The 13,136-nt window shown below is 28.7% G+C and overlaps 4 protein-coding genes across 4 annotated transcripts; 3 read left to right on the forward strand and 1 right to left on the reverse strand.

Moving 5' to 3' along the window:
• The first annotated feature begins 918 nt into the window (after positions 1-918).
• Positions 919-3,951, forward strand: LOC124432113 (protein lines). The gene has a single exon (XM_046980717.1). It carries the CDS (start codon positions 919-921, stop codon positions 2,701-2,703), a length of 1,785 nt encoding a protein of 594 aa, XP_046836673.1. The 3' UTR covers positions 2,704-3,951.
• Positions 3,952-4,114: 163 nt separating this feature from the next.
• On the forward strand, positions 4,115-6,736 carry LOC124432114 (protein FAM98B). The gene is made up of 5 exons (XM_046980719.1): positions 4,115-4,316; positions 4,495-4,861; positions 5,021-5,311; positions 5,392-5,687; positions 5,780-6,736. Exons 1-5 carry the CDS (start codon positions 4,279-4,281, stop codon positions 6,387-6,389), a joined length of 1,602 nt encoding a protein of 533 aa, XP_046836675.1. The 5' UTR covers positions 4,115-4,278; the 3' UTR covers positions 6,390-6,736.
• Positions 6,737-7,069: 333 nt separating this feature from the next.
• LOC124432110 (transmembrane channel-like protein 7) lies at positions 7,070-12,192 on the forward strand. Its single transcript, XM_046980713.1, has 4 exons — positions 7,070-7,392; positions 7,717-8,124; positions 8,242-8,483; positions 8,586-12,192. Exons 2-4 carry the CDS (start codon positions 7,950-7,952, stop codon positions 10,470-10,472), a joined length of 2,304 nt encoding a protein of 767 aa, XP_046836669.1. The 5' UTR covers positions 7,070-7,392; positions 7,717-7,949; the 3' UTR covers positions 10,473-12,192.
• On the reverse strand, positions 12,188-12,880 carry LOC124432115 (ribonuclease H2 subunit C). The gene is made up of 3 exons (XM_046980720.1): positions 12,698-12,880; positions 12,387-12,619; positions 12,188-12,315 (listed from the first exon to the last, which is right to left on the reverse strand). Exons 1-3 carry the CDS (start codon positions 12,840-12,842, stop codon positions 12,295-12,297), a joined length of 399 nt encoding a protein of 132 aa, XP_046836676.1. The 5' UTR covers positions 12,843-12,880; the 3' UTR covers positions 12,188-12,294.
• Positions 12,881-13,136: the final 256 nt, after the last annotated feature.

Genomic DNA, 13,136 nt, shown 5'->3' on the forward strand with positions numbered 1-13,136 from the left:
GTCAAAAGAATTTCATCGATCACAAACAATAATATATTTATATCCTTGAACAAGTGAAATACAGTGAAAACATTAACTTCAACAACAATGATTCCAACGTGTATGTTTACTTACTCACGAAATATTTAATGAAAAATCTTGCTATGCGCAATTATTCGCAACATAACAAGGAGCGTCGGTTTTATGCGTTACATGTGCAACCACTGCTAAAGTTGACTTCACCGCTATAATTTTTTAAATACATCTATGAACAAACACGATTTTTCATCTTTATTAACATTGGGACTATTTATTATCTGCTCGGATGTATTAAAGCAATATCTTATGTACTATTGATACACGTGAACGCATTTTAATATCTATATCTAATTATATGTATATATACAACATAATGTATTGAACATACAAATACTTTGTTGAACTACCTATAAAAGAAGATCTTTTGGAATCTCATCTTTGTAAGTTGTTTTATATTTTCCTTCAATATCATAACAACATTTTCAATTGTCCTTCTTATTTGTCAAAGCATTAGACATGTATGTTTTATTAAAAAGATATAACATGTATGTAACAGAGATATAAAGCTTTATAAATAGTATATAATATACAATTTTCTTTTATACATTTTAACATATCTTCTAACATTTTTTTAATGTTTCTTCATTGTTGTTAAAATAAATATGGAATATATATGTACACATATCATATATAATTATTTATCTTCTTTCTTTCAGAACAAATGTCTACAGGATATATATGATATTTCTATGAATGTTATAATCACTGAAAGCAAATGTGGAACGAATCATATTTGGCATTTATGTGGTATTCCTCTTGTTGGAAGATCATGTGCATTATGAAGATAACTTGATAAAAAGTTTATAAGAGATAAAAGTAGATGTTAGAATACATTTGCTAATGGTGCTTTGGCGCTGTCTTCATTTTCCTCCTGTCAGCACAATGGAGGAACCTGCAAAAAAGAAACAACGTCTTGAGAATAGTAATGATGGAAGAGAATCATTCACTGATATACAATGTTTTCAGAACAGTTTATTAGCTCAATGTTTATGCAACATACCAGAGAGTAGCTTGCGTAAACCATTTACCACTGCAACAGTGGAAATGGCAGATGGTAGTTTTCGTCCTATAGTATTATCAGAATGGGAACCTGATCATACTTTGGAATTTCTAAGCGCCTTGCAGCTTCTTTTTGATTTGGCCATTAAACAGAATACAAGAGGCGTTATGTGCAGTAGAGTTGCGGATGTTTGTGATGCGTTAGCACGAAATGAACATGGTATTATAGATCAAATCATTGATCTTTCAAGTACAACCAATAAGTTTATATCGTTTGTTGCAAGCAGAGTTTTGGCTTCATTTTTTATTGTAACAAAGGACAATATTGAAGTTGCTTGGTTGGAGAGACTTACTCAATCTTTAGTGAATACTCACTCTCCCAGTCAAATGGTATTCACTTTGGATATTGTGAAAAGAGTGGTAGAACATAAAGATTGCAGCATTCATCCATTGGAAGAGACAGACAGTTTAGTGCCACCGTCCAGTTGTAATACTATAACAATATCAGACACAGAAAGTTTTGATAGCACTTCAATAAAAGCTATGTGTGTTAAAGTACTAGAATCTAAATGGACTATATTAGTATCCAAATTTGATGCAATTCTTGCCTCGTACACACCACAACATGAGTCTGCTGTTGTAACATTTTTAGATTTATGGGAATCAATAATTTCTGTAAAAGCCAATTTATCGGTTATCGATACTAAACTTTTTTATTCTCAATTAGACAATTTGGTTCTGTTGCTGAATGCCAATGTTCCAGGTATAATCTGGAGACATCTTTTAGGATTGTTTAATGAAGTATTATGTTATGGTAGTACATTAGCACTACAAGATGTCTTACCTGATGAACCTTGCTCTCTAGCACATTTAATCGTTCGTGCTGTTAAAGATTGGAGATTATTAGATTCCTTGCCGTATCGTCATGGATCTGGAAGATTTGGAGGTGGTTCTGGCGAGGGAGACAGACCACTTCTTCAAAAAATTGTGCTCTTAGTTCTAAAAAGTGTTGCAGTGACTGTTAAGGAAACGCGCAGTGATTCTAGTGATTCTTCTTTAGGCTCAGAGGCGGAGGATCTTGATGCCGACATGGCAGTTATTGAACGAAGTATCAGAGAAGTTTTAAGACAGCTAGATCAATGTGTCAAAACATTAATGCCTTTCCATCCAGAAATGCCATTATCACAATGGGTTGTACAAATGTTTCACGATCAAGATGATTTCCTGATAGAAGGCATGGTCTGCTGCCTCGATGTAGCAGTTGGTCTTTTTTATAGAGGACCACCACAAAATGATTTAGGTCATATGCTTAGTCCAACATTAACATTTATACAATTCATACATGCTGTATCTCATGATCCAGATGTTTTATTAGACTTACTTGTTAGTAATGAAACTTGTTTTTTATTGTATTTACTGAGATTCTTGAAGTATATCAGAAGAAATTGGCCAGAATTTGTATCATGTTGTGGTAGAGAGTTGGATGATACCATGACAATATTAATAAGACTTCGATTGGCAATAGACAGATTAGTGTCTAAAGCTTTGTTTCCCTATAACATCAATCCAGTTCTCCGTTTATTAGAAAAGTGTGAATCCTTTTATGAAGGTAACATAGATAATTAATCTTTAAACTGGGGAGAAATTTTTGATTGGTCAATATAGATTCATGAAGTCTATTTCAATTTGTTTCATATTATTTATTGAAAATAATATGGTACAGATAGAGAGTGAAAAACTTTGATAAGGATAAGAATTGTTAAGTATAATGCTTTCTCATTAATAATGAAAAAGAAATTTTTTTAATTTATTAACTCATCCTCCCCGGTTAACAGGTTAATTGATCACTGTATTATAATGATACAAAATGTTAAAAACTTAATTATTATTAGCTTAATGTGTACAAAACTGTTAAGATATTTGCAGGTTTGTTCGGTAAGAAGTAATCTGCGGCATGTAACTTGGGTGCACTTTTGGTATAAAGACAAAATGTACTGTTTATACGATAACATAAAGTTTTAGGTTTGTAAAATATGATGCAACCGATCAAATTTTGTTAAAACTTGTTTCATATCATTAGTGCAACAGCATGCATTTAACATATTACTATTTATAAAAAAAAAAAAAAGAAAAAAAAGAAAAAAAAAGAAAAAAAAATCTAAACAACTTATATTTTATATTAATGGATAGCTGTAAAGCACAATTGTACAGATCTTTAAATATCTTTTTGAAAAGTGACTGACTTGTAACTATTTCTCAATACAATATTACTTGTCATCTATGTTCAAACTAAGGAAAGTGTACTTTTATTTATTATCATTAGTTTAAATTATATGCAGTCACTATCAATCTTTCATTTTATATAAAATATCTTCTCATTATAGTTGAAATGTAGAAATCCAGTAGAATAAAGTAGTACAAAGGTGATTGTAAATCACATTCTCTAGAAAAAACTGCACATACGCATGGTGCTATAAATAATACATTTCCCAAAGCACTATTAGACAATGTACCTACATGTATGAAATATGCAAATATTTAAGGACAAATAAGTTCAAGTAATTATCAAAACGTGAAAAAAAATATGCAATTCATATGGATAAAAGAACTAAGTACTTGATCACTTATGAGAAATATATAAATTAAAATTCATAATGATCCTATCTACTATACATTTAAAAGTTATTAACTAATATTTATTAGTAAAAATGACGAAAAACTAAGTATCAAACAATTGTTGTAGTATCTCGAAGGGATTTTTTTTTATGTAAATAATAGCTGTAATGATTATTAACTATATGTATGTATATAAGCTCAACTATGTAAGTACAGTACATGTAATGCACTAAAGTTTGAAAATTTTTACTTTTGTAATTACTTTGAGTTTTATTTTGACTTATCCTATATTACGTTATTTACTCTTTGGTAAGTAAAATATAAATCATTTTGAACTCTGGCGTTCGTAAAAATAAAAATAAAAGTGATTCAGATATTTGACACATTTATATTATTAGATACTACCACTGCGACATCTACATCGATCTTACCGGCAGCAGCCATATTGCTCGCCGCTACGTAGATTATATCGAAACGTCAGTTTTTCGTAATCGATATTAGGTCATAAATATGTTATTATTTTATATGTATAATATTAAAATAACTTTATTTTAGTTACGTTAATTCAGCGATACATTTTTCGACATGGAAACAGATCTGTTACAAGCACTCGAAAATGTCGGGTATGTATTTCGAGGTTATAAAATTAAATCTCCAACATATTTTAACATTAACTTTTATATTATCGCTAAAATAATAAGAATTATGATAAAAATTTGAATTGTTTATCATTAAACATTATTATTATTATCATTTTTTTTTCATTTATATGGCTTCAATCGATATCATTTTTTCTTGAAGGTATCAAGGCTCGTTACTTCAAGTTGATAAAATGTCTAAAGCTTTAGAGCTTGGACCAAAATCTGTAGATTATACTGGTTTAATTGCTTGGCTTGCGGAGCAAATAGGAACGTTTATTAATATAGATGAAACTATTAATCCTACTCAAACTCCTGATGATGCAAGTTCTTTCTTGTTAGAATTAAGTTGTTTCCTTAAAGAAATAGGATGCGTTAATCAAAATTTAACTACTGGAAATGTAAATCAACGATTAGCCGATAAAGAAAATAGGACTTTGTTGATCGAAATTCTAATTTCTGAACTTATGGCTTGTAAGTTATTGCAAGTTAAAGAAAAAGAAACTGACTCAACTTTAGAAGTTATTATTGTAAGTATATTAAAATTTCTGATGTGTTTTTCTTCTATTTATATATTTTTGTACTATGTATTATAATTCTTTTATTGTATATAAATATATATATATATATATATATAATACAACATATAAAATCTAAAAAGATATATAATACCAATTAATATTTTATAGAATGAAAGTGATACTGCAAAACATCTTAAAAATATGTTAATAGCATTACAATTTCAAAAACCACCAGAAAATATTACAGTGCAAATGCTGTTTACAAAATTAGAAAATAAATTAAAAGATGTAATATCAAAAGTTCCTGCCGATCTTTTGGGCAAACCTTTAATTTTTGGTGAATTATCTACCGATCAATGGAATAAGCTTTCTAATGTTGACAAAGAATTACATAAAGAATATGAGATGCGCAGAGAAATGTTACTTAAACGATTAGATGTAACAATTCAATCATTTCTGGTAAGAAAATTTTTGATTATTAGTTTAACGAATGAAAGTAATTGAACCATTAATTGAATATAGTTTAATTTGATATTTAGTGGTCCGAAAGAGTGCGAACATTAGAGAAGGAATTGAATAGTAGATATCATTCGGGAAGAGGAAAAATGGGTACAAAGCCAAATGTTGGTATTGCTGATTTATTAGCAGCACGAGATGATTTAGCAGTGGTAGAGAAGACGAGTAATGCAGCCGTACGTAAAAATACTCGAAGTAACATAAATAAAGTCATTATAGGGGATGTCCCGGATCGTGGAGGAAGACCATACGAACAAGAACCTCCACCACCAGAAATGCCACCATGGCAGAAAGACAGAGTTCCAGGACCTCCATCTAGGTTTGATTATAATGAATTTTATAATACGTTAGTTAAGTTATAATATTTATATTGAAAAATGTAACCATTGGATTTTTAATTTAAAATTTTAGTGGTGGATATAATAGAGGAGGAGGAGGCAATACTAGCGGGTCAGGTGGTCGAGGTGGTGGTGGTGGTGGTGGTGGTGCAAGAGGAGGCGGTGGAGGAGGGGGTAGAGGAGGTGGAGGTTATGGTGGTGGTAGAGGAGGAAGTAGCTATGGGAGTGGTACTAGCTATGGGACTGGTGGAATGGGAAGTAGCTATGGGAATAGCGGTGGAGGCGGTTGTGTCAATCCTAGAAGTGGATCAGGTTACGGTAGCAGTGGTGGAAGTAACAATTATAGCATTGAAGTTGCCAGTAATTATGGTGGGACTGGAGGAAATTATGGAGAAAGAGGAGGAGGAAGAACTAATAATTATTATACCAGTGGTACTGGAGTAACTTATGGAAATAATAGGGTTGGAGGGGTTTCCAATAGTGGAGCCTGTGGTAATAGATCAAGTGGAGGATATTATGATTATAATGATCCTGCAGGAAATTATAGTCAAGATTATCAACAACGTAGTAATTCAGGTAGAGTTCAAGGTGGATGGAATCAAACTGGCAATAATTCCAATCGAAGTAATTGTCAACGTGACGGTTACAATCGTGGAAGAGGCTGGGGTAATCGACAGCATTAAAATTATTTTTTAATTCGTTAAATATCTCGAAATAAAATGTATCTCGATTTGGTTTTCATAGATGTTTTTTGATTACAAAAAAAATTTGTTATTTTAAGTTATAATGTAAAACCTAAGAAATTTCGCTTTAATTTTATTATTAGAATGTAATTTTTGAAGATATTTTTTCCTTTTTGATTTTATGTTGTTGTTTATTACTTCAGATATTATTTAATCTAACTTATTAGTAATCTGACAGTAATGTATTAATAGTGTACAACTGATATCCCGATGTGGTATGTAATACATATATTGTACACAAAAACTAATGATATATAATGCATATATATTAAATCAATCTGCAAGAATCGGCTTTCTATAAATTATTATTTCTTATTCTTGTAATAATCAATGTTACAATTACAAAAAATATTGTCTATCTGTTTGCATATAAAAGGTAAAGGAAAATTAATTTATTGCTTACACATATTTATTTAAGAATTTTTTTTCAATAAATAAATAAATAAATAAATCAATCAATATTTTAGTTATAAGAAAACAACAGGATACAATGTATATGAAAACTTATATATTTGAATAAGTGAACATGTTTTTTTTTATTATTGTATTTGTTTTTTTAATGATAATTGTAAATAATCCTTCTAAAGATATTTAAAAAGAAATATATATTTTGAATACCAATGTGCATTGGTGTAATGTAACGTATCGTCCAATCAGAGTAAGTCTTTGAATTTCGTGACAAATATGTCCTCTAGGAATAACCTATTCAATGCTTAACTTGTTTTTTCTTTACTTCAATTGGTTATGAATAAGCGAGTTCACCTCTCTATAAGATTCTTGATAAAAGCTTTATATTCTTTTTGTTTAATACCTACTTCTCGTCACCAATTTGACATATGGCGAAAACAAGATGCCACTGTGTTACTTTGTTCGATATTCGTTCAAGTTTTTAATCATTTTCGATAGTAAGATATGTGAGACACCAAGTATTAAATATACAACGGTATGATCATATTTAACGTTTTAATTATAACAAAGTTCTAAAATTATATCTTTATGCATCAAGGATCGAAAATTATATGTGGAAACGCTTAGATATCAGATTTGTATACTCAATGAGTAATTAATTACACATTTCGCAATGATAAGCTATTATTTTAATCAAACTTGTATTTAAAAAGATTATCTTATCTTTTAATAAGAATGATATAATTTCTACGATTAAATTGTTTGTTTAATTATATTGATAAGTACATATCCATTTATTAAATGTATATGAAACGTAGTGCCAGTGAAGATAATATAAATTGTGGTTTGTTCTTTTCAGCATAAACATTTTATTCGACAATTAATGCTATAAAATATAAACATTCTTCTCCATAATTATATATAATTATGAAGATTGGATGCCATACAATAAGCATAGTAATGACAACTTATTTCATTGCATTAATACACTTGCCAGTATTATAACCTCATAATTTTTATGAGCCGTGATATTTCCAAAGATTAGAAAAATATTGATAATAAAATTCGAAGTATTTTTGACAAATTAAAAAAATGTCTGGTGGAGAAAGAAAGAAACGTGGCTGTGATAGGGCACAAGGATGGGAAGAAGCTGGTGCTGAATTTTATCAAGAAAGTTATCCTGCAGCAATAGAAGCTGATTTACAACAAGCAATAAGAGATCCTTCTCATATTGCAACTTTACTTCCCAGCAAAAAATCTCGTGTCGGTAAGAGAAATATCAATTTATAAAATTCTATAGGTTTCTTTGTTATTCGTTTTTTTTTTCTTTCTTCTATTTTGAAGATTAAACAATATTACTTGATAAATTATATTTTAATTATAGCCACAGCCAAGCGTATATGTAATGACACAAAAACAACTTTGAGAAGACGTACTAGTACCAGATCACGTGGTACTAGTACTGCGAGACGTATGTCAACGAATATTCATGATGCAGCAGTTTCTATGTTACCAGATTTATCTGAGAATTTATCTAATGAAGAACGTACATGGGAAGAAATAATGCAGATTAAATCTATGCCTGTATCCATGACACAAAAGATACAATTAAAAAATCAGTTACAGGTACATCTTTAATCATCTTTTCAATAACGTAGTTTCAATGTTTGTTTAATGTTAATTAAATAAGATGATATGATTATTAATGAAAGTATAAATATTACTTAGAGTGCAACAAAGTTGAGATTACAAGGATTCGACCAATTAAAGTGGCAGCATAGGAAAGTTTGGCAACAATTCCGTGCAAGAATGAAAGAAGCTTATTCAAAAATGGAGCTTTGGAATGATAGTATGAAAAAGATTGGTGGCAATTTTGGGATGGGCATTGTAGCATATTTTTTATTTATCAAATGGTTAATGTATTTGAACACAGTTTTATTTTTAATCATATTTTGTTTCATTATATTGCCAACAATATTGTTGGAAGAAACAGAAAAGGATATATGTTTATCTAATAATAATGCAAGTGTATCTTGTTGTTCTGAATTATATTGGAACACAACTGAGAATACCAATAGGATTTTAGAATACACATTGTTATTTTATGGCTCATTTACGCACAAGATCTATGGTGCAGATGGTTCTTCCATTCGTTATAATTTACCATTATCATATATTTGTACTATTATTACTGTTTTTATTATCAGTTTAGTGGCAATTGTCAGATCAGCTGCTAAAAGTTTTAAGGAAAGAGTTGTTGAAGGTGAGGGACAATTTTACCAATATTGTAATTTAGTTTTTGGAGGATGGGATTATTGCATTCAAAATGAAAAATCTGCTGCTGTTAAACATAAAGCTTTGCACAATGAAATGAAAGGATTTTTAGAGGCAGAGAGATTGGAGGAAGAAAGGCAAAATCGTACGCGAGAAGAAAAAACGAAATTGTTTGCCTTACGTTTTGTAGTTAATATATTAGTTTTGTTAATATTAAGTGGCTGTGGTACATTTATTTATTACATAATAGAATTTTCTTTCGACCAAGTTACGTTGTATTCGGAAGAAGGACAACATAACAATATTAGATACACTCCTCTTCATGAGATTGTGCATTTATTTTTTGAATTTCTTCCATATATTTGCATTGTTGCTCTCAATATTGCAGTTCCATTTTTATTTCGATATTTAATAGCCTTGGAAAATTATAGTCCATTGCTTGTTATACGTATAACATTATTTCGTACTATTTTTTTAAGGCTTTCTTCTTTGATCGTATTGTTAACATCTTTTTACAAAATCGTATCACTTAGAGTGTCTGATACAGAATGTACAAATAATGAAATCAGAGAACTACTTTGCTGGGAGACATTTGTTGGTCAACAATTCTTTAAACTGTACACCACAGATTTCTTTGTACAATTCTTTATGACATTTTTCATTAATTTCCCTAGGTCTCTTTTAGCACGTCATACAGAAAATAAAATACTACGATTTGTAGGTGAGCAAGAATTTGACTTAAGCAAACATGTATTGGACATTGTATATTCGCAAACAATTTGTTGGCTTGGTTGTTTTTTTGCACCTTTATTGCCAATGGTAGCTGTAATCGGTACCTTTTTATTGTTCTATGTAAAAAAGTTTGCTTGCTTAGTGAATTGTACACCGTCAAGTAAAGTATACAGAGCAAGTCAATCCAATTCATTTTTTATGTTTATTTTATTAATATCTTTTATTTTAGCTGTAATTCCAGTTGGATATTCCATAGCTGAAATTATGCCTTCAAAGTCTTGTGGGCCATTCAGAGGCTTAGAATCAGTTTGGACATTGTTAATTTTTACATTTTCACAATTTCCTTATTGGCTGCAATCTATACTTTTTTTCTTAGGAACTGCTGGTTTTGGAATACCAGCTTTTGTTATCCTTGTTTTGCTTTTATATTATTATTATGCAGTATCTATAGCGAATAAGCACATGGTTACAGTATTAAAAAATCAATTAGTTTTAGAGGGTCATGATAAACAATTTCTATTGAATAGACTCAGTGCTTTTATCAAGCAACAACAAGATCAGAATAAATATCATCAGGACCAGGCAAATGAATTAGGCACCTTTTCATAAGTTCTTTTTACAAATATTTATTAATAATATAAAATTATTTCATTCAATGTCTGTATTAAAAATACATACTAGTAATTTCCTAAATGTACAGAAATAGGCGACTGCGTAAACCAAAGCACATACAGTATATACATATATATATATATATATATATATATATATATATATATATATATATTAAGAAATTGTTTACTTTGAATCTTTGTTATTGATATGACAAATGATAAAGACTGTTTATTACCATTTTTTATATTGCCTACGATAAAATCACGTTCTCAATACGTGTTTTGATATTTAGTAATTTATTTATTAGAGCCCCGATTTGTACAGGGTTTTAGAAATGTCAAAATTATGGATAATACATTAAATATGTATCTATTGAATTGATACTCCTATAAATAGTTATTTGTATCTATTTAAATTCTGACACTTTACATGTACTTTTATAAAATTCTTATTACAAAATTACTCATAAAGTTATTCGAAATGTTTTTTATTTATTATGTTTTAACAAAGAATTTGTAACTTTTAAAAGCAGATGTAAAAATGAAAACTGTTATCAAATGCTTTATCATCCCAAAGAAGTAAAATAAAATTGATTGATCTTCTTACAAAGTTTTTAAAGAAGGATGGTAGGTCTTTTTGAAACATATCTCGATCGAACATTATATGATCATGTTTTAATCATAAAAAAAATCATCTATCAATTATATGCACTTGTAGTTATAAAAAAGTATATTTATTTTGCTTAAAACTAAACAGTAAAATTTAGAATTTTCTTTTTATGCTGCAATGTTTTATTATCCATATAGACATTAAAAACTAAAATCGTTTTATTATCCATATAGACATTAAAAACTAAAATGAACAAGGCTATCTTTACATTAATATTTCATTAAAAATTATTTAAGCTATTGTAAATAATTCTTATAGAAATTATTAACTTTATGATGAAACTGAAAGCAGATATTATTTGATATTCATCTAAATAGTTAGCTTAGCAGTATATGTAATATGTATCTTTTATCAAAGCTTTGACTGCAACTTCTTTATTAATAAAATATCTTAATAGATTCCATTGGGTAAAAAGTTACAAATATTGTAAATATAAATATGAATGAGTTTTTTTGTCTGGAAATATTATTGTACCACTTTGTACCTTTAATAGCACTGCCACTAATTAGATTGGATTATTAGACATAAATGAAATGTCACAATAAATACGTATTTACATAATAATTATATACATTGCTAAAAGTAGTATATACTATGTTATTCTTTATGTAGATTAGCTGATATACTGAACTTTTGTTAAAGTATCATATATTACATACAGAGTGATATATGCAATGCAGATTGTTACAATTAGAGGCAGTAATTTTGATATTTTTCTTAGTAGTATTGACATTTTTTCACCCTTGAAAAGGTACAAACATATTTAAATATAAAACATCATATATTATATGTAGCAATACCAGCAAATCTCAATAAGCTCCAAAGAGTTATGAAATTGTAAACACATTATCTTGATGACAAAATGATTTGCATCTTTTTCATCTTGGTCAATTTGATAGATTCAACATGTAATAACATTTGACTTAAGATGCGCTTATAACTGATGATAAGATAATTGTAAAATATTTAAAATATGTATACCTACACTTTATTAATATAAGTATCATACTTTGACGTCTATAGAATAAAGTAATTTGCAATTCAATTTCGAGAATCTCTTTATTTTATATTTTTATATCAAAAGTAAAAAATTTAATAAGTGTATTTAACATTTCCATAAAACTAGCTTATTCTTTAAAAAGTTCTGCTATATATCTGTACCATGAAGCTGAAAAATGCAACGACGTGGTTATCACAATTATGTTATTAAGTAATTAATTCATTTTATGAAAATCTTACTGCCTCTGCTATGTCGATCCAATCTAATGCTGCTGCTAAGGCATCATTTTTAGATGGTATTTTGTCATAATTCCAATATGTAAATTCTGAGAAGCTCCCGTTCGAATACAAGTTACGTTGCATATTTTCAGCATCCGGTTTCTTATGTTCAAAAAAGATTATACCTTTATAATCACTAGGAATCTTGATTTTTTTTCCTTGAAGTGGATATCCACGGAATGAAATATTGTAATCTATAAAATATTATTATTATTAGAGTCATTTTAAATTTATATGTAAATTAAAAGGCAAATGGAATAACTAAAACTTACTTTCATTATCTATTTTGCGTATGTATGGTTGAAAAAAGGATGAAACATTAGCTGGTCCATCGCCATGTATTTTACAAGGCATTAAATGTATAACAGATTCTTTTTCTTCGTGTAAATCATCGTTAACGTGCAATCGTACAGCCATGCTTGAAGATATATCTTTTCATCATAAAAAGGCGGGAAAAAGAGTCGAATCGGACATTGAAAAAATAATATGAATATCGACATTAAATATTGAATGATTTATTTTCTTTTATTATTGGAAATAATAATAATTATTCAATATTTAATGTTTCTTGAAAATATTAATCGATTAATTAATAATTACAACTATAATTTCTTATGATACTTGATTGAAGATTAATTTATTAATAATTCGATTTATTTACTGCAGAAGGTAACGAAATATCGAGAACGTTTAATAATGAAGTAAATAAAA

Source organism: Vespa crabro, chromosome 23 (genome assembly GCF_910589235.1).
Source record: "Vespa crabro chromosome 23, iyVesCrab1.2, whole genome shotgun sequence".
Classification (NCBI taxonomy): Eukaryota; Metazoa; Arthropoda; class Insecta; order Hymenoptera; family Vespidae; genus Vespa; species Vespa crabro.